Genomic DNA, 25,316 nt, shown 5'->3' with positions numbered 1-25,316 from the left:
CGCATCCCATCCGGCCCACCTAAAAAAATACCTTAAAAATAACATCAGTGAAAAAACGGTGTACGGAAAAAAATGACCATAATTGGTTCTTGTCTATGACTGGTGCCGTCCTACGTATGGATTTCTTTGGACGACTACACTAAAGGGTTCAGTTACTTTTGAGATTGACGATACTTATATACAAATAACATCCGTAGTAATAAAAACCCGTCCAATTTTTCAACGATTCTTCCGCAATCCGCATATATCGAAACATGAGTTTACTAAATAAACTGGAATTTTACAGACTATCCCACAGCAATAAGTGAATTATTACTATATTTTAGAAAAAATAAAAGAAAAGAAAAGAATAAATTTATTAGCCAAATTTCGGCACAGCAAAAAGAAAAAAAATACAATTAAAAATAAGACAACCTTATTACATACTATTACATACTAAAAACCGGCACAGAGCGTGTCGGACACGCCCAAAATAGGGTTCCGTAGCCATTACGAAAAAATTAAGTAATATTTTTCTAATGATTTCGTATTTTATACGGAATCTTCCAAGTTTAGGTATATTTTATACCTTAGGCTGCTATTTACTCATTATAAATAGTAATAATTCTCAAGCAAGCTTAGCTTAACTTAGCGTTATAGTTTTCCTTGAAAGTTTGATATACTTACTAACCATCCTGAATTTTTTCAAATTTTTTCATCTACCGGTTTAGATTTATAAATAATTTTGTGGGTGAAATTGTCTAATTGACAAAGCGAGCACGGTCTCCATTTCAGCTGGGGCAAAATGCTTTTGCTTGTTTGGCTGTCTGTTTACTTTACACACATTACTTAGTGGGATTTTTGTTGATACTGTTTTAAGATTTTTTTCGAAATGGCAGAGAGAGGGGTTGAAATCGTGAAAAAAAACAGCCCAATGCCGTACAAATTTGTAGACGTACAGATCTGTTCACTCCTAAAGGTGCGCCCCTCCACATTTTATAATTGTAGTTTAAACGTATCCGTACGACAAGTAAGTGTGCGTAGCTCGAACGTGTCCTCAGTTGCAAGCGTACCGTCAGTCACGCACACTGAGACTTAAGACAACGTGTAAGTACGAGGTTTACTCGTACATTTTGATAATTAGCTGTAGAGGGGCGCGCCTTCGTGAGTGAACAGGTCTTATGTCAAAGTATACGTTATGAACTGCCGTATCAATAAAAATCCAACATTCATACAAACATAACTAATACATCTGGAGGCTTTATCACGACTACTATTTATTGGTAAAAAAAACAATGGAATACAATACAATACAATACAAAGACTCTTTATTGTACACCAGAAATAGTAAGCGATACAGAAAACAGATACACAGAGAAAAAAATACAAGGTAAGCAATAGGCAGCCTTATCGCTTAAGAGCGATCTCTTCCAGGCAACCTTTACCTCGACGCTTCCCGGGTTTTAATTGCAGCAACCAATAAAAATATCTACTTCTATAACAGTGGATGGGTCTGTGACTTGTAGACTTAGATAAGGTTTTCTAACTGTTCTAAACAGACTAAAGGAATTTATTTAATCGATTCATGAATAAATTGATCAGCATTATCATAAAGGCAGTGACGATTCGTTATCCATTATATGCAAATCGATGGCAAAAGTGGCATGTTACCTGCGCGAGATAGCAATTTAAATATTAATTGTGGTTAGTTATGTCATACTATTTAACATACGTAGATAGATTTTTTTCACATAATAATTTTTGTCACTTCATAAAAAAGCATTATATGTAATTTATAAAAAAATACAGGTATGTAATTAAAATAAATTCACAAAAATTTTCATCAAATATAATAAAATGTCAACCGAAAATAAATTTTGCAATGTCTAATTTTAAAGTTGACAATAAAATTAATAATGTGTGTAGCATATGTGGCTTGACTGTAAGTGTTAATTATGAGATCAAATAAATAAAAAATAAAAAAAACAGTAAAATTAAATAAAACAATGTCAATGTAATACATGTAGTTTCTGTATGTGGCTGACGAAAGGATAAATGTTATCATTGTAAAGATTAGCGTATGTGAATTACGTTACTGTCCAGTTAACAAAATAGAAACCATTTAGGTACATTTAATAAGCTTGAAACACATTTTTTTTTTACTTAAAAATGAAACTTTTAGTAACAAAATATTAAGAAAATACAAAATATCCATAGAGCTAAAACTACTATTAAATTAAAATAACTAAAACTAAAACTTTAATTAAAAAAGAGAGGTGGGCCTCTTGGCGTGGTGCCCATCACGCAGGCAGCATGCCGGCGTTGAACTGCGATTGAGATTCTTAGCGCGAGAAAGCTGCCGGCGCGAGGGTTGCCTTTTGCCTCCCTTAACCTATTGCTGAGCTCCCTGTGTAGCTCTAGCACACCCTTACCCCAAGGACCTAGAGTCTCGACGCCGAAAGCAAAGAACTGATATTGGGCGCCGAGACAGCTATTTTGTGACCTTGAGGCGTTCCCGGGCGTCTGCCGCCGCCCCCGCACATTTGGTAGTATGCTGGTAGGTAGGACGCCGCCAGGGTGTCTGTACAGGTAGCGTCCCACACCAGCGCACGGCCAGTCTTCCAGGGTATCAACGACATTCCGTCAGGGCGCTTGCCATCGCTCCGTACAATCTGGGGCTCCAGAGCAGCGGGAACGTTGGCACTAACGAGCGCCCTTCTGAGAATGTCGTTGAGAGCGGCGTGGCGGGACAGGCGGCCGGCGCCCGAGGAGCAGGAGAGGCCATGGTGGCCGAGACCGTCCACTGGAGCCCCACAAGAAACACAATTGTGACTTGCGCAGATCCCAACTCCCAGCCGGAGACCAACAGCTATGCGTATAGTGTCTGGGTCGATAAAAGTTCCAGTGTTGGGCGAGGGGTATGCATGGAGCCAGTAACCAGATTCTGGCTTGGACACAGCTAACAGTCTGGCCCGGTCCCTGCCTGTTGAAGGTTCTACTAATATTTTGTATCGCGTTTAAAATTTAAAGATAATCTTCCTATAGTAACTAAAACGAAAAAGCGACATACCAAAGACAAACGATCAAATAAAATAAATTACGCATATGCATCCACCGCATAAAACTGACGTTTACGACCAATGAATCGATAAAATCGGTGTTTATCACCGATTCGTGTTAACTTAGGACTCGTCTTTAGCAATATAAACAAGCAAAGTACCGTTGTATGCGGAAATATACTTCAATCGATATATTAATTCATTTTTAAGAGTACAACTAAATCACGATATTGTTTTGGCGTTTGCATAACTAGTGGTTTTTTGGGGTGCCCTTGAAATTTCGACAAACTATTTATCTAATTTAATTTCATCGAAAACAATTCATAGAATATTCAATACTAATATTTTCTCTTGGAGTAATTTCACTTTATCGTGTATCTAACACTTGTTAAAACAACAGTACAAGGATTATTATTTGCTTAAAAATACATTTCATCAACTATTCATGAGACAGAACAACTAAATGTCGCTGTTTATTTCTTCGACGAATACGCCGAATTTTATAATAATAATTATAAAACACCAGAAAATAGGTTAGGTTAAAACTACGACCTCAAAAAAAATCGCTACCAGAAAAGTAGGTTAGGTTAGAAAGGTTAGAACAGTGACCCTAAAAAATAAACCGGTACCAGAAAAATAGTTTAGGTTGAGTTAGAACCGCGACCCCAACAAAAATAAATCGCTGCCAAAAAAGTAGGTTAGGTTAAAACTTCCAGATGGCCTAGTTCGTTAGGATAGTTAGTTAGGTTCGATTCCCGTGTCGGGGCAGATATTTGTATGAAAAATACGAATGTTTGTTCTCGGGTCTTGGGTGTTTATTATGTATTTAAGTATGTATCTATCTATATAATTATATTTATTCGTTGCTTAGTAGGTACCCATAACACAAGCTTTGCTAAGCTTACTTTGGGACTAGGTCAATTGGTGTGAATTGTCCCGTGATATTTATTTATTTATTATTTATTTATAACTGCGACTCCAACAAACATAAATCGCTACCAAAAAAGTAGGTTAAGTTAGGTTAGAACTGCGACCCCATCAAAAATAAATCGCTACCAGTAAGTTAGGTTAGGTTAGTACTACGATCCCAACAGAAATAAATCGCTACCGGGAAAGTAGGTTAAGTTAGGTTGGAACTGCGACCCCAACTAAAATAAATCGCTACAAAAAAATTGTTATTACACGGTATTAACTATTGCTGGTATAAATTGGTGGTAAGCAGTACCCTTAGTGTAAGTTTTCTTAGTTAAGTTTTTACAAAATACGTCTCGATCGCGTTCGCGTTAAAATCTCAATTTGTATGGAAACACGAACAGCGCCTCTAGCGAAACGTTTGCGATGTTCGTGTTTCCATACAAATTGAGATTTTGTAACCGAAAACTTACACTAAGGGTACAGCATTGCAGTATCATTGACGTAATCACGGTCTGCAAAAATCTAAGAAAAACTGTTAAAGATCGAGTTACAGATTGATTTAACAGCCCATTAAACCGGTTTACCCTATTACCGGTTTATATTATAAACAGAAAAATATTTAATTATAACGCTGCTGAAAAAAAAAATGCCATTGTTGATTACGCGGCATTGTAGTATCAAAGTCAAAGTCAAAGTCAAAATATCTTTATTCAATTTAGGCTATAACAAGCACTTATGAATGTCAAAAAAAATCTACCACCGGTTCGGAAAAACCTCTGCTGAGAAGAATCCGGCAAGAAACTCAACGAGGTATATATATTTTTTTAAAACAGATTTACAATATTATTAAATGATATGTATACATCACAAGTATTTAACACAACTTTATTTTTAACACAGTAGGTTCGCTATTTGAAGGGATCGCTAATGCGGATCGGAATTATTTCCAAATATCCCTGTCCATGATAATAATATAATCATTAACTCTTCTTCTTCGATGAATACGAGTCTCTACCTTTATATTAATAAGCTCTCGATATATATCACCAATCACGATGCATCCTGCCACGTTGCCACTTTGCTTGACAAATTTAGTATGATTCACTCAGTGGAGTGGAACCTTGTCGCAGAGAGCCTCTGCTGTCCTTATCAAGATGGCACTCTTCTAGACATTTCAATTTTTTTTTCTGTTGCAGATGCAGTCCTTGGCTCTTAACTTTGCTGCGCGCCTGGTGTCCTGGTTGTTAGTAATTCAAGTGAGTAATTCAAATAGTCATTATTGACAATATGTAAGCTTACTTTAGTGACGAAAACTACAATATCTAGGCTGTTTGACACCACCAATCTATTGCCAAACTTATTTATGATCCGTCGAAACACACCGCATAGACCTTGTATGGTATTGTCCGGCCAGTAAAGTCATGTCGGTGTTGAGTGCACACCAAAAAATAATATCATTCCCTTTTTTCTAATTTACATGTGACCAAAAGTAGAATAGAACTTTGAATATTCATCCATTAACTAAATTAACGGAAATAATATAAACCTCCCCAATCATACACATACAAAACAGCTGCGTCTGTGCGACATTTTTCTATTCTTCGTATTAAATCTATTCCTACTGGGACCTAATCACGAGAAAACACAAATTAAAAAGTAGTATAACAATATATTTATTATAACGTTTTTTAAGCTTTCGTTATTTTCACTCATAGTCAAAATGACATATTACTTATTACAAAATTACTTATTATTACTACTTCTATTTTTAATATGATATATAATCAGAATCTCCGAAACGACTCCAACGATTTCGATGAAATTTGGTATGTGGGGGTTTTCGGGGATGACAAATCGATCTAGCTTGGTCTTATCTCTGGGAAAACGCTTATTGTCGAATTTTAGCCCGAGCAAAGCTCGGTCGCCCAGGTACTGTTACAATGGCAGCCTTATATCTGGCTGGGGAAATATCAAATACTATAAATATTAATTACTAGCTAAGCCCGCGACTTCGTCTGCGCGGATCTAGGTTATCGCGCGGTAGCGCCCTCTACCGGAATAAAAGGTATCCTATGTTGATCCTTGGGTTTCAAAATATCTATATACCAAATTTCATCAAAATCGGTTCAGTGGTTTCGACGTGAAAGCGTAACAGACAGACAGACAGACAGACAGACAGACAGAGTTACTTTCGCATTTATAATATTATATAGTAGGGAAGTAGGGAAGTAGGATATAGTAGGGATAGTAGGGATTACATTACTTGTACTATACTATACTTGAAGACAAATTGATTTTGATTTATTCATGGAATCCATTGGATAGGCAGATATATAGGCGTCGATTCGTTCATTTGGACAAATCATCGGACATTGTTATTACGTCTGTGTGATAGGGTGACTGTACAAAATCAAGATCGAGTGCGGGTACTTTGAAACCATTGATAAAAGTACGTGATAGCACGGTACAAGAACGTCTGGTACCCCAAGTATACCTACATTTCAATCTAGTCGCGAAGGCCGCTGCAGCATGGCTGAATCTCCAGGAGATTTAAGTACCTAATATAACGCCCGTGCATGCACGTGAGTGCCCAGCTGTGGTATTAAAAGTGTACATCGTGACAGTGTGAAACCATAAACGAATTGTTTTATAAATTAACTAGCTTTTGCCCGCGGCTCCGCCCGCGTGGATTTCGGTTATCGCGCGCTTTTCCGGGATAAAAAGTAGCCTATGTCACTCTTTGGCCCATAAACTATCTCTATGTCAAAAATCACGTCGATTCGTCGCTCCGTTTCGACGTGAAAGACGGACAAACATACAAACAAACACACAAACATACAAACACCCACACAAAGTATAATAGTAATTATGGATGGATTCTGATTGAGAATATTTCGGAAGTTTATTTCAACGATTTTAATTTATGCTTTTAAAATGTTTGGAATTTTGTAAAACGAAATTAACAAATCATGAAAAATGCACAGGGGTGTTTAAGTAGTAAAACTAACCGTATTTGAAATACACGTGCACACGATGTGCCATTTTACCCGAGCCTTCGATTCAATTGCGAGGAAATTAATCTGTATTAATGAGCCCGAGAAGAACCCTTTTATGTATAACCTTGCTCCTCACTTGAAGGACACCGAATTTACCCTCGAATTTAAACTGGTGTTCGTTTCAGATGCTGAGCAGTCCCCACCCCGGAGAGGGTCACGGCAGGCTGATGGACCCTCCGGCCCGCAACTCCATGTGGAGATTCGGCTACCCCAACCCCGTAAACTACAATGACAACGAACTGTTCTGCGGGGGATACGCTGGTCAGTATTAAGGCTGAAATCTCCAACTTAGGGTAGGTTTTGGAAGGCTGACAGATCCCTAAGCTCGGCTCTTGTTTTACAGTGATAACTACAGCGGGGCGGACGGTCACGAAAGTCTTAACTCCCATGTATTTTGCGGGGTTGCACTAGCTAGTGTTAGGGGGTTATTGGAGCAATAATCTCCCCAGGTTAGGGCGGGGTCATGAAAGAATGGGCTCTCTCGCTCATAACTCAAAGTGGCAGTTTGGGTTTTTTGATAATCCTGTCAAATATTGTCAGATTCGCATTTGACAGGATTCGTATGTAACAAATTATTTTGCGAAGAATAAGCAGGTCTGGAGGGCTATGTCCAAATAACACCTGCTTCGACAGGTACCCTCAATACTATTTGAGGATGAGCCCCTGAATAAATGTAGCAGTTTGTGTTGTGCTAGGTATTACGTGAAAATAAGAAAAAAATTGTCTTCATACTTTCAACTGCCTATTCTTTTATTCAACTATTTTTTATGGGATGTTATTAATTTTATTTTTTAATTGCATACTTAATGTAGTTTACTACGTGACCACGTTTATAATGTGTCGTATATGTTACCTCTAGAAATGTATTACAGTATTCTTGTCTACTAATATAAAACTAAATGGAAAGTTATTTAAAAAAATGCATGCATCATTAAACTTTACACAAAATTCTACGTGGGTTCTTATGGTTACTATGTCCATAGCCGGTGGTGGACGTTGCTAATTAAAGCTAAGCGTCCACTGCATCGGAATTGAGCCGTACGAAGCGGACGGATTTATTGGTATAGATTTCTATGATTCGGGGATTCAGCCGTGGCCGACAGCGTATTCTGAGTGTTGCGTCATACCCGTTGGTATTATAGTTTTCGAGAAATTTGACTTGTTTCAGTCATGACGTGTTTCTATTGTCCCCGGTCTACCCTACTGCGTGCACTGGATTGGCATTTTTACGCCCGTAGAAAGTTGAGTTGTTGTTATTTACAAAACAACAAATCCGTTCGCTTCGATTCCAATCCAATGGACGCTCAGCTTTAGTATCCTATACGATTAATAACCTAACCTGACCAACCTAGAAAAGTTGTCATTTCATAGTTCAAAAACAAAGCCATAAGGACCCCGCATAGGAACTCTCTTGCGTATAAAAAACCGCATTGAAATCGGTCCATCCGTTTGGAAGCTACGACGCCAGACAGATGTAGGCTTCAAATTTGCAACAACCCCTCTTTTCGCCACGGGATTTAAAAAGAGAAAGGAATTCCCTTGGGACACGGAATCCTTCGAGAATTTAAGATAAAGCAATAAGTTTAAGTCAACAATAACTGTGTCAGTTGTTTATGGCCACCGGTTTTCAACCTTTACCGGAATCCAAGCTAGTTCGGATTAAAAATAAAACATGTTAAATAGACATTTTAACAAACTTTATGCGGCGCTGCCTCGTAAAATTCATAATGCAGTCAGCGGTTAAGTTTATGGATGTTTATATTTAGGGATTCTTTCTGAATTTTAATGCGTGAAAATGATAAAGATATTATTATTTTTTGTGTTAGTTTGGGTCAGATCTTGGAAGTGTAATTCCTCTGGCTGGACTGACTTGAAATTTGGCATACTTAAGCCTTAATTAATCTGCAAGAAAAATCGTGTATGGTAGCATTACATTGCTGTACTCGATTGACCTGTTCAATCGCGTTCCCTTTGCCATTTCGCGATGTAATACAACTTGCACCATTTTTTAACCCCCGTTGCAAAAAGAGGGGTGTTATATGTTTGACCGCTATGTGTGTCTGTCTGAGGCAACGTTGCTCTTAAACGGGTGAACCTATTTGAATGCGATTTTTTTCATTTGAAAGCAGGTTTTCTAGCGATGGTTCTTAGATACGTTTTATCAGAATCGGTTCTGCCGTTTTTGAGATATCGAACTTTGAAGTGACAATGTCGGGGGATTTCCAACTTTTTGTTGCTTAAGTTATCTTATAAATCCAAACTAGGCTATACGAAGTAAATTGTATGACAATGGAGAATGAAAACATTTCTTAACCCCGTCTTAGGCACTTGTCCCACCGCCGACGATGAGCGAGAAGCGAGTAGAGCGAGTAACTAGAAACGAGTGGGCGAGCAGCGAGAAGCGAGTGTAGTTTTGTCGCTCGGCTGTAAGCGAGTGTTCGCGTGCGACGGGCGATTACTCGCTCCACTCGACTAGCTCGTGCGGGGCGGCCGCCAAGCTGACATCGCTGAGCGAGTATCCATAGCTCAGCGAGTTTTATAGCTCTTGTCGCTGCGACAAAAGATGTAAGAGCGAGTTCTCGCCGACAGTGTGAACTGCCAGCGATCAACTATTAATATATGTCTCTTTAACTCACACAGGATCTTATATCTTTTGTTCGTTTTTTGAGCGAGAAAATAGTCGATAGCCAATCGTTTCTTCGCTGACGGTGAGACAAGTGCGTTATACAGACGTGACTATTGAAGTTTAGTTACTGGCTTTGCTATTTCTTTTTTTTGTACTTATTTAAAGCAGTCTTTTTTGTGGTTTTAATTGTTTTTGGGTAAGTACCTACTTAATTTATGTCTACGGAGCCCTTTCTTTTAACTACCTACTTATATTCGTCTTCAAGACCACACGGAACTCTCAATTCTCATAAGTAACATTATTGATGATGTAAAAGTATTTTCGCGCAATTTTATGTAACGACCGAGGCCGTCGTTCAAACATTTTGCTCACTTGTTTGTCATCTCTACATAATGAAGGCATTGCTCTTGGTTCATTGACCTGCGACCTTCTAATATATACTATTAAAATCGGCTAAGTGATCGTCTGATTCGCGGTCTGAGAGGGTTCCGTGTAACTGCGAAAGCAAGCAAAAATGTTTTTATTTTTTTGTAGGTCTCTGCTTATGCTGCAAGGCCTTATTTATTACCAAATTTTGTATTTCTCTGTCAACTGAAAGTTATTGAGTTCTGTGTTGCTGCGTGGTTCATTTGTACATACTCGTATATGAAAATAATTTGTATAGCTTAAAAAGAAAAAAATACGATACACTGAATTTGGAAGGTAACTAAAGCGGTGTCTCTCCTCTACATGCTGCGAGGCCTTGTTTCTTGCCAAATTTTGCGTTTCTTTGTTTATACACTTTACTGTGCAAAAAGGAAAAACAAAAAGATTACAGAAAAAAAGTGTAAGGTGAAATTTACAGGTAGATTATTTGCAGCATCGTTTCTACATTCGAACCTCATACAAGAAAAAAGTATTGTAGTGCTTTACTTTAGAAGTATTTCATAATAAATATACGAGTATATAAAGACAGAAAAAATGTTTCGAATTTTCCATCTCAGTTCGTTACATTTGTGTGTGAGTTTTTTTTTTCTATGAACGTAACCTGAGAAAAAAATCATATAAAATGTTTGGGACACTTGAAGGGTGCATATTTTCTGCAAATGACCCAGGGGTTGATTTGTATGTTTGTATAATAGTATTTTATGCAACTGTGTCGTAATATGGGTCCTTAAAACACGAGTGTGGGTTTATGAAACGAGGCGTAGCCGTGTTTCATAATAGGGTCACATGAGTGTTTTAAGGCCTAATTACTCACAGTTGCATACAATATTTTATCTATATCCATATAAATTCTCATTACGATACAGATTGCTGTATGGTAATGACCATTACGATACAGCCGGGTTCATAATAGAATCCAATCTCGTCATTACCTAGTTGCTAGTCATTACCTATGGTTTTTGAACGGCTAATTGAGGATTTACTATATGGGTGTAGATAAAAATACTTTCTAAGGATGAAAAAATTACAAAATTGTTTAATAATTCTAGTTCAGCGGTAGGCAACCCGCCCTATAGGTGGGTCGATCAATTTTTCCTTGTACCTCGTTGCCATGGTTACATCCCCTGGGCAACTCTTTAAAACCACGAGTTTCTATATGTTTTCTGTGGTTAAAATTCATCGAGTATACATTTTTGTCATAATTATATGCTCATTATTTTATAGACTATCTCCTAAGCATATTAGTCGCATTTATATCAAACCAGTTTTTTTTAGAAACTCTGTCACTGTGTCTCTTGGACAACGGGGCAGAATAACAAACAAGAAAAAAATGATTGACCCAGGTACACTTGCGGCCCGTGACTAAATATTTTATAAACCATGACATGACATATCGAAATTTGGGAGGTGATTAAAAAAGTACTATGTATAAGGGTTCCTTTTTTCCTTTTATACTTCACTGAACCCTAACACCGAACAATATGGATTACATCCTACATACGGGATCTTCAATCAATTTGGCACGTCTCGCCGACAATTATGACTAATTCTAATTACCCAGCTTAATCTATTTCCATGAGTTGCATATAATTAGGTGTATGTTAGCCTAAGCTATACTTCGGTTTTTTCGCAGAAGATATGACTAAACAATTTTAACCTGTCTTTATTTTTTAGATCTGTCAAAACTGTTGAAGTTGCTGTAGCGTCATATTATAATAACACGTCAAAATAGCAGCCGTGAAAAAAAACGTGAAGTTGATTTTTTTAATGTATAAATTTGTAACAATGTGGGTACTTTTCAAATAAAAGCTAATAATTCGCCCATTCCAAATATTCTCTGAAACATCAAAGTATTAATACTATACTTACGCCCATATAATTTTCCTTCGGGCAGTCTGCTAAAAACAAAAGTACAAAAATGCATTGTAACCGGCAACCGCAGAGAAATTGGAATTATTCATTTATCGATCGAAAAACATATGACTTTGCCTTTGGAGTTGATCAGATTGTTTTGTTGCAAATTATCATTCAAATTTATAAGATTTTCAACCATCATCGATTGGCACTTTTGAAATCTTCATCTTGACCTTATATAGGTAGGTATATATATTTTATAATTTTGGGAATCATACAGCACAATTAATTACACTTGAAATATGAATTCGCACCTTTAAATTAAACTGAAATAATTCGGAATTTTCACATATTTAAATTCAACCAGATTGTGTTTTATTTAAAGTTTATTTTGGAAATGTGATTATTTCTAATTGTTTCAATTTAATTTTTAAGGTTCGATTTGTTTAATTATACATTCGGCAAAACATTTTCCACTAATATCTTATACATTTTATGCTCTTCGGATTAAAGGTTAATCTTAAAATTAACTAAAATAAAAATACAAAATAAAAAAGAAATTAGAAAATCGGTCTCCAATTGACTGAAAAATCGGTGAACATGCATGAAAACATACACTAACCTAATAGGTCCCATTGTTCCAGTGCGGATTGGGAACGTCACACTCACTATTTAATTTCTTCCCAGATGTACCTCACGATGTTTTCCTTCACCGTTGTTACGGTCATGGTTAAGGCGGGCTGCTCACGTTAGCTCATGGTAAAAGTCCCGTTCCCCGTCCCGTAATTTTTAGAATATCCGTAGAATACTAATAGTTGAGTTTATTATTGCGAAACTATTTAGAAAAGCCGATTTTTTGAGACTACAGTCGAACTAAAATAGTGTGCCAATTCTGAGATTTGAAGGCTCAAATTTAGGTGTCAGTTACAGCCTTATACGGACACTAGGAGCCCACGCACACATGCAAATAGACAGCGCCAACTAGTGAAAAATTATTGCAACACTTTTCTAGGCTTTAGGAAGGCTTTCGGCGTAAGCTACTACAAAATATTCATATACTAGCTTCTGCCCGCGACTTCGTCCGCTTGAAATAGTAATTTTGGGAAGTATTTAATTTATATAGGATACCTATTGTGACCAGTGTGTGTTGCCAGTGATGACATACGGATCTGAGACGTGGGCGCTAACGATGGGCCTCATGAGAAAACTCAAAGTCACTCAAAGGGCTATGGAGAGGGCTATTCTCTGCGGGATAGAAGCAGAAATGATGATATCCGCAGTAGAACTAAGGTTACCGACATAGCCCGAAGAATTGCGAAACTAAAGTGGCAGTGGGGCGGGGCACATTGCTCGCAGGACGGATGGCCGATGGGGCCAGAAGGTTCTCGAATGGCGTCCGCGGACCGGGAGACGAGCTGTCGGTAGGCCTCCAACAAGATGGAGCGACGACTTGGTTAAGATCGCGGGATCGCGGTGGATGCAGAAAGCACAAGACCGGTCTGAGTGGAGAGCCTTGGGGGAGACCTATGTCCAGCAGTGGACGTCTTTCGGCTGACATGATGATGATGATGATGATGATGACCTATTCTGCCAATAATAGTACATAGAAACTTCTACGGTTTACCAAAAATAACCTATTTTAGTACATTGCTACAAATATAAACTATTTTTTTTTGTTCTTCCATACAGCCATCCATTCGATGTTCTTTGGTAAAACATAAATATTTTGCGGGTAGCCATATTTTAGCAATACGACGTGTATTCTATCTACCCTGCAAACACAAAAGGACTAATTCTTCATAGTGAACTATTGACACCTTACGTCCTTTATTGTAAGTCAAGACATTTTTACTAAGCATAGCTACACATATTTCCGATAAATATACTTATACGTAGTAACTTTTTTGGAATTCCTTAAGAACTTTCATCCCCATATTTTCAAGTAAATAGGTCGAATTTTGAAAAGCGCCAGATCAAATGTTTTTTAGGGTTCCGTACCTTAAAAGGAAAAATGGAACTCTTGTAGGATTACTTTGCTGTCCGTCCGTCTGTCTGTCTGTCAAGACCCTTTATCTCGTAAACGCGCGGAGTAAGGTATATATCGAGTTGAAATTAAAACCCTAAACTCAGGTCAATAGTCCCGAAAGCTGTGAAAAAATCACACCTCTAAGTCAAGGCAATCAAAAGCTACAGTCGTTAAAAAGGTGTTTCCATACAAATTGCCTCAACAGAAAAAGTTATAGGGTAGGTACTTCCGGCTGTCCTAAAAACTTGGAATTTTGCATAAAGGTAGCTCTTATAGCAAAATAAAAAAGAAAAATCTGAAAATCATAATTTTTAATGTCTGACTGTCTATGTGAATAAGCCATCTAAAATGACCCCACATTACGTACATTTTGCTTATGAGCTTAAAAGGCTCTGCTAACACTGCACCATCCCTCTGCTAACATCCCCTCGCAGGTAACATTTTCAAAAACGCTTAAACAAATATCTATTTATTTCTTATAAGTAGCCCAATGCCAAGTTTCATAAAGAACCATCGATTTATCTTCGACAATGACGATCTTCCATATAAAGTTTCATCCCCTATTTCACCCCTTACAGGAAGAATTTTTAAAAACGCGCGAACAAATATGTTATTTATCTCTTATCACGTGCCAAATACCAAGTTTCATTGATAAAGAACCATCGATTTATCTTCGACAATGACGATCTTCCATATAAACTTTCATCCCCTATTTCACCCCTCACAGGAAGAATTTAAAAAAACGTGCGAACAAATATCTATTTATCTCTTTTCACGTGCCGAAATGGCAAGTTTAATAAAGATTCATCGATTTATCTTCAATAATGACGACCTTGCGTATAACTTTCATCCCCTATTTCATCCCCTCACAGGTAAATTTTTTAAAAAAGCTCAAACAAATATAGAATTATTTCTTATTAAGTGCCTAAATGCCAAGTTTCATGGTTTTATCTTCGATAGCTACGAACTTCCACCATATAAACTTTCATCCCCTATTTCAACCCCTGAAAGCCTCTTTTTCGCGATAAAAAATAGCCTATGTTCTTTCCCAGGGTCTATTCTATCTCTGTACCAAATTTCATCAAAATCGGTTCAGCGGTTTAGGCGTGAAAGCGTAACAGACAGACAGACAGACAGACAGACAGACAGACAGACAGAGTTACTTTCGCATTTATAATATTAGTATGGATAGTATGGATTTTTTTTCGGGTCACGAATTTTTGTATCAATTGTACTTTTGCCCTTAAAATGTTCAAATATCAAACAGGTAATTTTTTCTTAAGAAAACTCGGAGGACATACGTAAGTAGGTAATACCTACGTAATTTCAAAAATAGGCTTTGTTGATGGCCACAGAGCCTATTTTTGAAATTTCGTATTTCACCCGCTAATGCCTCTAAAAAACGGCGAGAAATTAATAAATTTGAGATATCTAGTCAAAAAGGTTTTTGTCCCCTGACCACTGTTCTTGTGCCAAACAGGTCACTATACGAGTATACTTCGATTCGCACTTCGGGCAATCTTATCTTCGACTTTCCCATCATGTGCTAACATTTGTTGCAGTGCAATGGGAACAAAACTCGGGCCGATGCGGGGTCTGCGGAGACGCGGACCATTTAAGTGAGCCGCGGCCGCACGAGGCACGGGGAATGTTCGGCAAGGGGATTATAACGCGGCACTATAGCGTCGGACAGGTAAGACACTATAGGACCTACAACGAAAGGCAACAGTACCTACCAAGCAGATATGGGGGACTGAAGTCCGAAGGGAATTTGGGAGTTGTATTTATGGATTGAAGTTGCAAAACTTCGACACCTCGATGTGGAATGTTCTTTTAATGGCTACAGCGCCATCTATTGCAGAGTAGTTGAACTATTTTAGTTGTAGCTGCTTAACAATAGAAGGCGCTTAAAACGTTAACTTCGTGCGAATGTATTTAAAATGAATACAAGAAAGTACAGTCAACAAAATATACAGCAAGCAAAAGATCTTGCATTAAAACAAAATATCAATAAATTTATTCCTTTTGTAATATGGAAACCTAAAATCCACTAATACTTAATTCTAATACTTAAATAGCTGGGTAAATATAATTCTTCGTTTGCAGGAAATTGAGGTTGAAATAGAGCTGACCGCTAATCATTTGGGCACGTTTGTAATGAAACTGTGCCCAAATAACAACCCCAACCAGGAGGCGTCGCAAGAGTGCTTTGACAGGTAAATTTGATAGTTATAATATTAACCACCTACATTTGCTGCGGCTCCTTTAACCTCTTGACTTGTTCGTTTTATAAACCACTAGCTTTTACCCGCAGCGTTGCTTGCGTTGCGTATTAGTTAGATCTAGCTGTTATATTACGAGATTCGATGAAACCCCATGGGGTTTCTCATTAATTCTATCGTAATCATATACGTTGCATGTAGAAGAAAGCAAAATGCCATTTAAGCTTGGCGCTTAAAATTTTGCTCGTTTAACCTGCTATAGCGCCATCTCTTGCCGAATAGGTGAACTATATTAGTTGTAGCTACTTGAAAATAGAGGCGCTTAATTCTTTAACTTACAAACTAGAACCTCTTTACGAGTTCAAATGTTGCGATGGAAATCTTAAAAAGCGACGCTAAGCAACGCGAAGTTTTTAACGTGAATGAATAATCAATCGGCACTCAAGCGCGCACACACACGTTTCTATATTTACTCACTAGATGGCGCTAGAAGGTGCTAAAGCATAAAGAAAAATGAACCTGATGGACTTTTCATCGTGTTTCAGATATCCCCTTACCATATCAGGCACCAGGGAGGACCGGTTCCTCATCCCTCTGGACACCGCGAAGAAGGAAACCTTCCGGTACCGAGTCAGGTTACCGCCATACGTCACCTGTACACAGTGCGTGCTGCAGTGGACTTATTATACTGGTAAGATAAAATACGTTACATTGCTTTTTCTTATAACAAACCACATAGAAAATTTAGGAAAAAATCTTTAAAAATCAAAAACCCGACTGTGGCGACATCTAGCGAAATTTTTTAATTAACTCTCTATCGAACCGTATCTGAGATCTAGGGAATATTGTGAGATCTTAGCTCGAACCTGAAAAAGTACTAGAGGAATGATGTAGATGGCGTAACCAATGATACATATTTTCTTTAATAAAGCAAACTTATTTACTATCAATTTTTTTTTATTCGATTGGATGGCAAACGAGCAAGTGGGTCTGCTGATGGTAAGAGATCACCACCGCCCATAGACACCTGCAACACCAGGGGGATTGCAGATGCGTTGCCAACCTAGAGGCCTAAGATGGGATACCTCAAGTGCCAGTAATTTCACCGGCTGTCTTACTCTCCACGCCGAAACACAACAGTGCAGAACAAGCACTGCTGCTTCACGGCAGGATTAACGAGCAAGATGGTGGTAGCAATCCGGGCGGACCTTGCACAAGGTCCTACCACCTGCAAAATCGGGACTTATCACGCAAACGAGTAATAGTTACCCCAAGGTACAAATGTACAAGATACAAATGAAGGTACAAATTCCCCCAAGGCTTGTCCCTGCGAAAGACTGTCCATAAGGCTGGCTGCATTTTATAAGGGTACATTATGACATTGACTGGTTAACTTTTCGCCGCCACGTCAAATACAAAAGAAATCATCCATACATACGCCAGGCTTCTACATTGCAATGTCTGAAATTGAACCTTTACTCAATTTAACGAAGGTTGCTTTGCCTTGAAGTAATGGACGTATATATAGGTCGTTGGCGTGGAACCGGCGGTGCGTATATATGAGTCGTTAGTGTGGAAAAGGTTAAAAGAAAATATTATTGAGCAAATTAGGCCCCAAGTAAAAATTTTTAAGCATGACAACCTGGCTTTGTCACCGCCACTGGAAGACGAAGCGTTGGCAGGCCCACTAGGTGGACTGACGACATCGTGAGAATTGCGGGCAACCGGTGGATACAAGTGGGGAGTTGTCGTTCATTGTGGCGTTCTAAGGGGGCGGCCTTTGTTCAGCAGTAGACGTCTTCTGGCTGATGATGATGATGAACCTGACTTTAATTTTTTTTTGCCAATTTCCTTATGTCTGTAACCTTGAACCCCTTAGGCAACATGTGGGGCATCTGCCCCAATGGCACGGAGGCCGTCGGCTGCGGCCGCTCGGAGACCTTCCGTAACTGCGCGGACGTGAGCGTCGTGACCAGCACGGGAGGCCTGCCCCCCGCCTTCGCCGGCAGCCTGCGACGGGACAACCCGTTCCTGCTGTATTACAGGGACTATAGCAGCCCACAGAACGTGTACCCGCTGGTCGTGAGGTAGGCTGGTTCTTGGAAATCCTACGAGTAAAAAGTCCTGCTGTTTATATTATTCCAGTAAAATACTTCCAGTAGCATGATAGCCAAGGGGTGATCCATAGCTTTGTAAACAGGGAGGGGGAGAGTCGCATTTATGATCTACTTAATTCTATTTTTTTGGTTAAATGGTTACTGCATTCAAAGATGTTCCGGTAGGTTTAGAGCTGTATCGAAGCTTTGTTTCTTTTGTAGTTCAAGTAATATTATATTATCCATGACTTTATTTAAACAGCTTTTAGCATATAAAATAAATTTATGCGTTGGCATACATTTTCATGGGAAAAGTATTGTTGGATTTTCTTCTTTTTTATATCTTTCATGTAAATGACTGTATCATATTGTAATTATTTTTATAACACTCATTATAATTGTACTAATAAATTTATACTGAACTAAATTTGTATATTCGGTCTTTTTAAACACCGGTCATAGTTATTTTACTACATCCCTAATATGTTTATGGTGTTACATAACCCCTTTTTTTATTTATTAAAAACATTAAAATTTGCAAAACGGCCATTAGCTTATCAATTTTACAATATCAAAAGAAAAGTACAAAGGTTTTACAATAGAAAACTAAAACAAGTCTTAATCTAGTATGTTATCAAATCATCTTATAGGTTTCTTTGGTTTCTTCATATTGGTATATATGTTTCTTGATGATGGGTTATTTGGCACTGTATACCCTATACCGTTTCTTGACAGGCGAAATATCAATAGATGGCGTTAGTATCGATCACGATACTAGCGCCAACTAGCCTGTCACAGGAACCCTTGTTTTCCATAATTTTAATTTGTCATAAACATAGTATTTTATATATTTCTGAAACAGTATTTTCTTCAGAATTGCTTACCTAACCTATTGTTCAATAAAAATAAATTAGGTATAAAAAATCAGGAAACAACACTGTTTTTTGTATTTTATGGCAAACGTTGGTTCAAGTGAAATTACGACAAATGAAATTATGGGAAACTTGGTGGTTTGGAATTGCACCACTTGTAACTTTTGCTTATAGTTATTCATATAAATCAAGGTACCTAAATTTTTTATTCCAATCTAAACTCCATTATCACTTGATACTACAATATATGCTACTACTACAATATTTTGGGTAGGTACGTATTTATTTATCTACGTCGTGAAGGATTTTAAATATGACAGGATAGTGCCCATTGCGTTATGGTCATGGGAAGTATTTAGTTATCAGGGCCGAATTTAGAGTGGAGCCATTTCAAACATTATTAGAGGCCCTCTAAGAATAAAAGAATAAAATGTACCGAACCACCGGTTTTTTTAAAACCTTTTTGTGGGAGGATTGGTCCCTTGACTAGCCTTAGCCACCTGAGTACGGTCATGTTCGTATTCGTGACTCGAATTTTTGTTTTTGTTGTGACATTGAAACATAATTTTGACATAAGTTGACGTGTGCAACCTCACCTTCGCAAAAATGTGCTACTAGTAAAACTGCTGTCGTATTTAGTGCTTCATGATCATGATTTTATTACTACTTTATTTATCTATTGCAAGTACACGCCTTCTTATATGCTTATTACAGAAAATCCAGGGAGAATTTAAAGGAGTTGTTGCGACATAGGTAACAATTTTCTTCTGGTTGTACAATATTGTAAATATCCATAAGGTAGTTGACACCATTACCAACAATTTCAAGACTTACCTACATGTAAAATGCTTGTATTCCTTACATGTTAAATGACATTTTTACAATCTCCAATGTGGCCCCTTTAAATCTTACTTATTCCGTACCTATCAAGTTTAGTGTTAGGGCATGTATTAAAATTTGATTTAGTTAAATCTTTACCAATATAAAGTAAATAATCTCAACTAGTCTTTTTACAGAAAAATACTTTCATGAAATAAGTAAGTAGCTTACCTTAGGAAATCTCTATGTATATACTTGTGTTTTCTGTACTGTTTTCTGTATTGGTGTGCAATAAAGAGTTATTGTATTGTATTGTAATAGCAAATTATAAGGCACAGGGGCCATGTTCAAATTCTATCCGGTGATCTGAATATCTTTTTCGTTTGTGAAAAATCTTTAGTAAGAAAATTGAATGCCATTAAGTAATTTGTTTTTGTAACACTTATGCACTTCTTGTTTAGCTTATTCTATTTTTTATATCTACTCTAGTTCACTCATACTAATTACATTTTACCAATTTTAGCAATTTTTATGTTCGCATATCGAATATCATAAAAATGGCGAAAAAAAATACTACGCCGTACTTATCAGGGATGTAACGGATGTGGTTTTATCGGAACCGAAAGCGGAACCAGATGTTTTCAATTTAGTTTATCGGAACCAGAAACGGAATCGGAAACGAAAACGGAACCGGAACCTGAATCGGAGCCTGAGTGACAGGTGAATGAGATGTTAAGGGTGGGTCTTACTAAACCTGAGGGTCTATTGCGTGACGTTTCTGACACTCGCGAACACAATCGATCGTGTTCTCCTCTCTGTGTATTTGTATTTTTATTTTTATGTTCAATAAAGAGTTTACATACATACATACAATCAAATGATAGTTTTCGCATACAAAAACTGGCATTAGATTGTGATCGCGAGTGTCAGAAATGTTACATAATTAACCTTCTGTTTGTTTTGATGTACGCCGATGATGACATCCGATATAATAATAATAATATAAGTTCCGACTTAACGGAAACGGAATCGGAGCTCCGTAACATCCCTGGTACTTAGGATTGCATTTTTTTTTTCTAAATAATGGAGAATTTATTAAGGAGAAGGCTTGATAGATTCCTGGTAATAAAATAACGAATGATGTACTCGTAAAATGTCATTTAGTATAGATAGCCATAAAAAATCGTGAACTAGGGTATCGCTATGCGAAATTTAGACAGTCTAATGGATAATTTTCTGACATACCAACATTGCTGGATGGTGAAATGACGAGTGGCCCGTTACAATTGTTAAGATTGGTTCATTTAGTAATAGTTGTCGTGGAACACATTCGGCAACGCCGACGTTTGTTTCACGTAAAACTGAATCTAAGTGAGCCAATCTCAAGCAAGACTGTAACGACAAACAAACTTCTGAAACATCCGTCCTGACACCACCCAGCAATGTATTGCTCGATAAAATGTAACTAAAAATATAATTAAATGAATACTAAAGGTGTCACACGTATCGAACCAATCACACGATATTAACGCCATCTAGCAATATACTCTATGAACTTTGTAAAAAATTTGAAGGTATGTAGCTAATAAAGTGCCTCAGTTGGTTGGTGTTCAACTACCCTTTTCTTTTTGTGATTAACAAATGTACATTGATTTTTTTTTCAGCAACTATTTAATGGATTCCGACGAAGATACTATTCCGACTGTTATTAGGTACAGATTTTATTTGAGCGGAATTCGGTGGGAATCGGTGACCTCGGGTCTTGATTGGTGTGATTCAAAATTTTCTTTCGCGTTCTACAAAATCACATTCTTCAGCTGCAGAGATTTCAGCTTCGGTTAATTAAGACTTGTCGATCGAATCGGAATAAACGAATATAACATAACAGTAACCGCATTTGAGATGTCAACGTGAACAAGTTCAAGAAGTTTTACGTAACAAAACTCTAATTAATACTATTGTGAGAAACTTTTGAATACGCCAACACTGTAAATAATTTTACATCTTTGTTTGTCTATAATTTCAGTTCTAAGTGGAATCTTTTTAAGTTTTATTAGCATTAATGGGCTAACTACGATCTGTTTTATTATGTTTTGTGATTAACTATGGTACAATCAGGAACTTTATCTAGAGAATTAGTTTGCAAAAAATCTTTTCATCATTTTTTTTTCATCAAATCATTTCCATGTTTTTAATAAATTATTTCAATTTATAAACAAACTCATTATGAAGGTACAAATTCCCCCAAGTCTTGTCCCTGCGGAAGAGTGTCCATAAGGCTGGCTGCATTTTGTAAGGGGGTACATTTATGACATTGACTGGTTAACCTTTTCGCCGCCACGTCAAATACAAAAGACATCATCCATACATACGCCAGGCTTCTACATTGCAATGTCTGAAATTGAACCTTTACTCAATTTAACGAAGGTTGCTTTTGCCTTGAAGTAATGGACGTATATATAGGTCGTTGACGTGGAACCGGCGGTGAGTATATATGAGTCGTTAGTGTGGAAAAGGTTAAAAGAAAATATTATTGAAGCTGTAAATTTTCAACTCACTGGAATTTTTCGGATTCGGTATAACGTTTCACCACTTTTGAATGGTATATTTTACACTATCTTAAACAAACAGTCAAAATTTTACCGGAGCGATAATTTTGCAGCAATGTTTCCAGATTGTCACCATTTTTAAACATTAGATTAACGTATTGTACGTTTTTAGATATTATTAGGATGCCAAATTAAAGTTCTTGACTGTACCTTAGCATGAGGACTTAATTTGTATTTATGTTGTGACTGACACGTCTACCTATTTATTGTTTACCTATATCTTAAGATAATTGTTTGTGTCTAACATGTCTTATATACCTTAATGTCTTACATGACTTAATGTACCATTCAAAATGAACATTATGAAGTAGGATTTAAAAAAAATAAAGAAATAAGAGGGCCGTACTTTGTTATTGTAATTTTTGGAACATTGCAAAAATGCCATGTGTTTTAGTTCATTTTTCATCCGCCTTGTACAGTTTCGGGCTTAGAGCAACACGGGCTTCCTACGTACGGTAGGAAGCCCGTGTTGCTCTAAGGTTTTGGGTCATTCTTTAACAGACAACATTTTATGGTGTTTTTAGTGTCGTCGGTTTCATTTCAGGTTTCTTGTGAATACTTTGTGTTTTATGTTATAAGGGTTTTAGTATGCACTGCATGATATTTATAAAATAAATCTGAGAATATTCTCTTTGTTTGTATAGAAGTATCAGAAAGTAAAGTGGTGGAAAAATGGGTGAAGCTATTTCTGATTCATCTGTAAAACACTTTGTCTGCCCTTTGGTGCTCTTGTACCTAAATGTATCATAAGAATTATCAATTTTGCTTATCTTTTATTTTTGTACAATAACGCAAACTGAATATTGTAGCACATGGTTTTGCAAATTGGAACACCATTGTAAAAGTTTTTCAGGATTTTGACCAATGTTTTCCACACATTGATCAACATTCAAAATAAACCGCCTTAAAGGCGTGACTACATCGTGACCTACAGGGGTTTTTGGTCAAAGTAGCCCAACCATCTGCTAAAATATTCCAGATCAATTTTAAAATACCTTTTGTACCCACTTCCTGAAGGACTCTATTGCCCGTTAATAAGACTCTTGTTGATAATTCCAGGGACCAAGTGTGCGTGCCGTCGACGGCTTACCGTGTCTTGCCTGGCATGGAGACCTGGTGCCAAACTAATTGCCTCCGATACCCACCAAACTGCCCTGAAGCACTATGTACCTGCCCGTAAGTGTTTAGACTGTCCTATCCCAGAAAGTCAATTGAATAACAAACAATAGGAATTGACTGAAATTTGAGTCAATGGTCAAGACAGGTTTCAGTCCCCAGGAGACTCTTGTATACACTAAAGAAACTATAACTCGACTTCATGTTGCAAGGAGATCAAGGAGACGTGATTTCTGTCATCACGTCACTCTAAAATGCCAGTTGAAAATGGTGGAAAATTGTGCCGAATTTGTAAATAAGTAGTACCTAGGTGGTAAACATTTTTGTTCCAATTAATCTTGTCAACTGGTCGAAAATTTTATTCGAGCTGTAGTTTTGTGGTAATAATTTTTCATTTTTTACAACTTTACATTGTTACCGCTTCCTCTCAGATGCTAAGCATTCAATGTTTTTTTCAACACTAAATAAATTTTTAACCACCCTAGTAGCATTTTCACACACTGTGATTTAAGATATTTACCATATTTACCCATTTCTCTGAACGGTTTGTAATACAACCTCGGCTAACTGAACTTTAATAAAAACTATCTACCCTCTTTCTCAGACAAACTTGCGAAGCGATCGGCGAGCTAGAAGGCCGCGAGGGAGCAGACGTCTACTGTATGGACCAGTGCATCGTGTATCCGTCGCGCTGCCCCGCCAACAGGTGTCGCTGTTACTAGAAATCCGACCATCGCGCCGTGACACCAACAGATGGCGTTATTGAAAATATCCACATTCTGGCTTTAGTTTTTTTTGTTTGTACATAGTTTTACTGTAATGTTAGTCCATATTATATAGTATGTTTAAGTAAATAAAGTGCCAATTTTTGTTTTAAGTCGAGTGTCCCTCCCTCTACCACCTAAACTGTTGAATTGAGAAATCTGAAAGAATAGATAGTGTGGTGTATATATAGCACACACAGATCGAAAGCAATATCAACCCAAAACAATACACCTTCAGACCTTCCATAAATTGAGTGAAGTTATGTTATTATAGGTTTGGTTTTGAGTTGATATGTTTTTGATAGGAAAACTATCATAGCCTGTCAATTTTTTACCAGTTAACATGTAATGTTTTCTGCGTATTAGTACGAAACCCTATATACTGCGCGTGGCGCGTTGCACTTGTTATCAACACATTTTTTTCTGCTGGCCATAATTTTTGCTGGCTACCTACTTTCAATGTATTTTTTTCTAAATTATATACGTGTCGAGGTAAATATTACTCTTGTGTTTAGCGTGATAAGTCCTGTTTGTGGTATTTTGTAGTCACTTGTAGTCAAGTGAAAATCACGAAAGTTTATAAACTTACATACTTAATTACAAACTTATAAATAACGTTAAATTATGTATACCAAAATTCAAGTTATTAGCATATACCGGCCACTGAAATCAAACACGGCAAGCTAAATCAAAGCTTAGAAAATAAACACCTAATAAAATTTGTAAAATATAAATAAAAATACTTAAGTGATGTTTTGTTGTTTTTTTACCTAAGTATTTACTTTTTACTTATTTTATAATCAACAGTCTATGAGAGCATTGCACTAACTTTCCCGTAGGCTAAAGCTCTCGTTTTTTTATGCTATAAAAGATGCCA

General features: G+C 37.2%; 1 protein-coding gene across 4 annotated transcripts; it reads left to right on the top strand.

Moving 5' to 3' along the window:
• Positions 1 to 5,117: 5,117 nt before the first annotated feature.
• LOC141427908 (uncharacterized) lies at positions 5,118 to 25,191 on the top strand. 4 transcript variants are annotated; one of them, XM_074087508.1, is made up of 10 exons: positions 5,118 to 5,209; positions 7,135 to 7,270; positions 15,504 to 15,634; positions 16,048 to 16,157; positions 16,709 to 16,854; positions 18,043 to 18,250; positions 19,846 to 19,884; positions 21,615 to 21,662; positions 23,619 to 23,735; positions 24,280 to 25,191. In XM_074087508.1, exons 1-10 carry the CDS (start codon positions 5,150 to 5,152, stop codon positions 24,395 to 24,397), a joined length of 1,113 nt encoding a protein of 370 aa, XP_073943609.1. In that variant the 5' UTR covers positions 5,118 to 5,149; the 3' UTR covers positions 24,398 to 25,191. The 4 variants fall into 4 exon arrangements, with proteins under 4 accessions (XP_073943609.1, XP_073943610.1, XP_073943611.1 ...); XM_074087509.1 differs by lacking the exon at positions 19,846 to 19,884; XM_074087510.1 differs by lacking the exons at positions 19,846 to 19,884; positions 21,615 to 21,662.
• The last annotated feature ends 125 nt before the right edge of the window (positions 25,192 to 25,316 follow it).

The sequence above is a fragment of the Choristoneura fumiferana genome, chromosome 5 (assembly GCF_025370935.1).
Source record: "Choristoneura fumiferana chromosome 5, NRCan_CFum_1, whole genome shotgun sequence".
Taxonomy (NCBI): Eukaryota; Metazoa; Arthropoda; class Insecta; order Lepidoptera; family Tortricidae; genus Choristoneura; species Choristoneura fumiferana.
The sequence above is the reverse complement of the archived record's forward strand: the minus strand, read 5'-3'. Positions and strand labels throughout refer to the sequence as shown.